The 2203-nt window shown below is 52.7% G+C and overlaps 1 protein-coding gene across 1 annotated transcript in view; it reads right to left on the bottom strand.

Annotated features, from left to right (window-relative positions):
• The window catches only part of NRF1 (nuclear respiratory factor 1), a 50014-nt gene that overhangs the window by 7494 nt on the left and 40317 nt on the right, over nt 1-2203 (bottom strand). The window contains exon 6 of the mRNA XM_029965615.1: nt 97-254. Coding sequence (XP_029821475.1) covers nt 97-254 — 158 coding nt within the window. The remainder of the gene's footprint in view (nt 1-96; nt 255-2203) is intronic.

The raw sequence follows: 2203 nt of genomic DNA, 5'->3' as shown, positions 1-2203 counted from the left end.
GATTCTATGAAAAGCCTCTCTCAGGACTGCCCAGAGGGATCTTTGCAGCGCTGGAATGAAACCCTTGGAGGTGCCAGGTGTTCCCAGGCTCCATACCTGTTGAGTGCCATGGTGACAGTGGCTCCCTGCTGCATCTCCTGGGACGCTGCCACGGCCGCCTCTGCCAGCGATGCCACCGCCTGCGTGGCCTCCGACGCCTGCGTCGTCTGGATGGTCATCTCACCCCCCTGTAGCGTCGCCCAGTTCTGCTCCACCTGCCAGGGACAGCACCAGGAGAGGACAGGAGGGTTGGGTGTCGCCCTGTGGGTGGGTGGCTGCTCCCTAAAGGGAAATTCCTGAAGCGGAATTCCTAAGGTTTCAAGGAGTGCCCGCACAGTCCTGCCAACACTCCGGCTCTGAGGGGGGGAAAAAGAAAGGGGAAGGCCTGGCTCCACCTGGGAATGTTGCTGGGCAACACCACCCTCCATCAGCATGTTCCATAAACATCCATGAAGGCCCTCAGCCACCCACAGATCCCTCTTGTCCGGCCAAATCCGCCACAAAACGGGACGACGTGGTTGTTGCCGTACCCGGATCACGGGCTGGGATTTGATGAATTAGCTCTGCCAAATGGCCATAAATAAAACACAACCAGTTCCACCTCAACCTGAGGAAGAGCCTCTTCCCATGGAACTCGGGATCAGCTGCCCAGGGAGGGTGTGGAGTCTCCAGAGACATTCCAGCCCGCCCACATGAGCTCCCGTGTCACCTGCTCTGGGTGGCCCTGGTTGGACTGAGTGACCCCCAGAGGTCCTTCCAACCCTAATAATTCTGGGATTCTGTGTTTCTGCAGTGCTGGAACCCCGGCATGGATCAGATCCCTCAGGAAAACGGGCTGTGTTTGCCTCACAGTTTCCATTTGCATCATCCACTGCCGTTTTGGGGAACGATCCATGTTCCCACTTGGGATTTCTTTGTACAGCACCTGCAAATTCCAAGGGGTTTGAGCCAACTGGGATGTCTCTGTGCTGCTCAATAAAAGATGATGTGGATGGAAGTGATCTTACAATTCCCTGGCTCCAGACCTTTCCATTAATAAATATTATATTACTTAAAGTTCACCCATCTCAGTCGCTCATTTCCCACATTTCTCCGTTTGGGATTTCACAGCCCACAAGACAATGAATGTGTGGCCACAAAACCCACCAGGATGGGAACTGGAAATATGGACTGAACCCAGAAAAAAGCTGAGGAAGTGGAGGATGAAGGCCCATCACCCAAAATCCTACTGGCTTCTTTGCATGGTGATGAAGATCTTCCTCCAACTCCCATCCCTGCTCTCATCCCCATAAACCTTTTGGGGCCACTCCTGGTGAGTGGAGACACACAAATGCTGCAGAAGGTGAGGGGAAAAACCCACCTCAGTCTGTTCAGATGGTTAAAATGGTTAAGAAGGTAAAAATTCCATGGAAATTTTGCTGCCTTCGGGCAAGACAAGGATTAATCCCACCACTGGAAGGAGAGGGAGGGAGAACATCTGCCTTCCCACCCACCGTCCCAGTGGCTCTGTGCTCCCTAACAGGGATGGAACAAGGAAGGAAGGAGTGGAAGGAGGGACCTTCCAGGCTCTTCTCCCCACTGACATGAAGGTTTTCCTGCTGGGATATTCTGAAAGGATTGGAAACAACCCAAAAAATGATCCAGTTCCACCCCGGGGGGAGAGACACCTTCCACCGGACCAGGTCGCTCCGAGCTGGCCCGGGATGGATGAGCCCCATCCAGCCTGATTTGTGCCTCTGGAAAATTCCTTTCAGCTCTCAAAAAAAACCCTTGGAAAGCCTCGGGGCAGCTGCCAAGTGCCTCAAGGTGACTGCAGGCTCCTGGGCCGTGGGATGGCAGCAGGGGCTGCAGCTCGGCAGAGCTGTTCTGTGCTGCCACCTCTCGCCGGGACACCCCGGAGGGACCTGCAGCCTCACTCACAGGGGATTTGGGGGCGAGCAGGGGAAAAAGGAGTGAGTTTTAAAACAAAATAATTCGTGTTTTTGAAGGAATGTTCCTCAGACACGCAGAAAAAAAAAGTGTTATTTGGTTAAAAAAAAAAAAGCAGCGGGAAAATAAATGTGTTCATTTTGTGAATGAATAAATGTGTAGGAGGTCGGGATCAGGCACTGGAGTGCCAAACAAAATACAAAATAGATAATCTATAGGAGGTACATTGAAATGC

Source organism: Manacus vitellinus, unplaced genomic scaffold (genome assembly GCF_001715985.3).
Source record: "Manacus vitellinus isolate BGI_N305 unplaced genomic scaffold, ASM171598v3 scaffold_110_pilon, whole genome shotgun sequence".
NCBI lineage: Eukaryota > Metazoa > Chordata > Aves > Passeriformes > Pipridae > Manacus > Manacus vitellinus.
The sequence above is the reverse complement of the archived record's forward strand: the minus strand, read 5'-3'. Positions and strand labels throughout refer to the sequence as shown.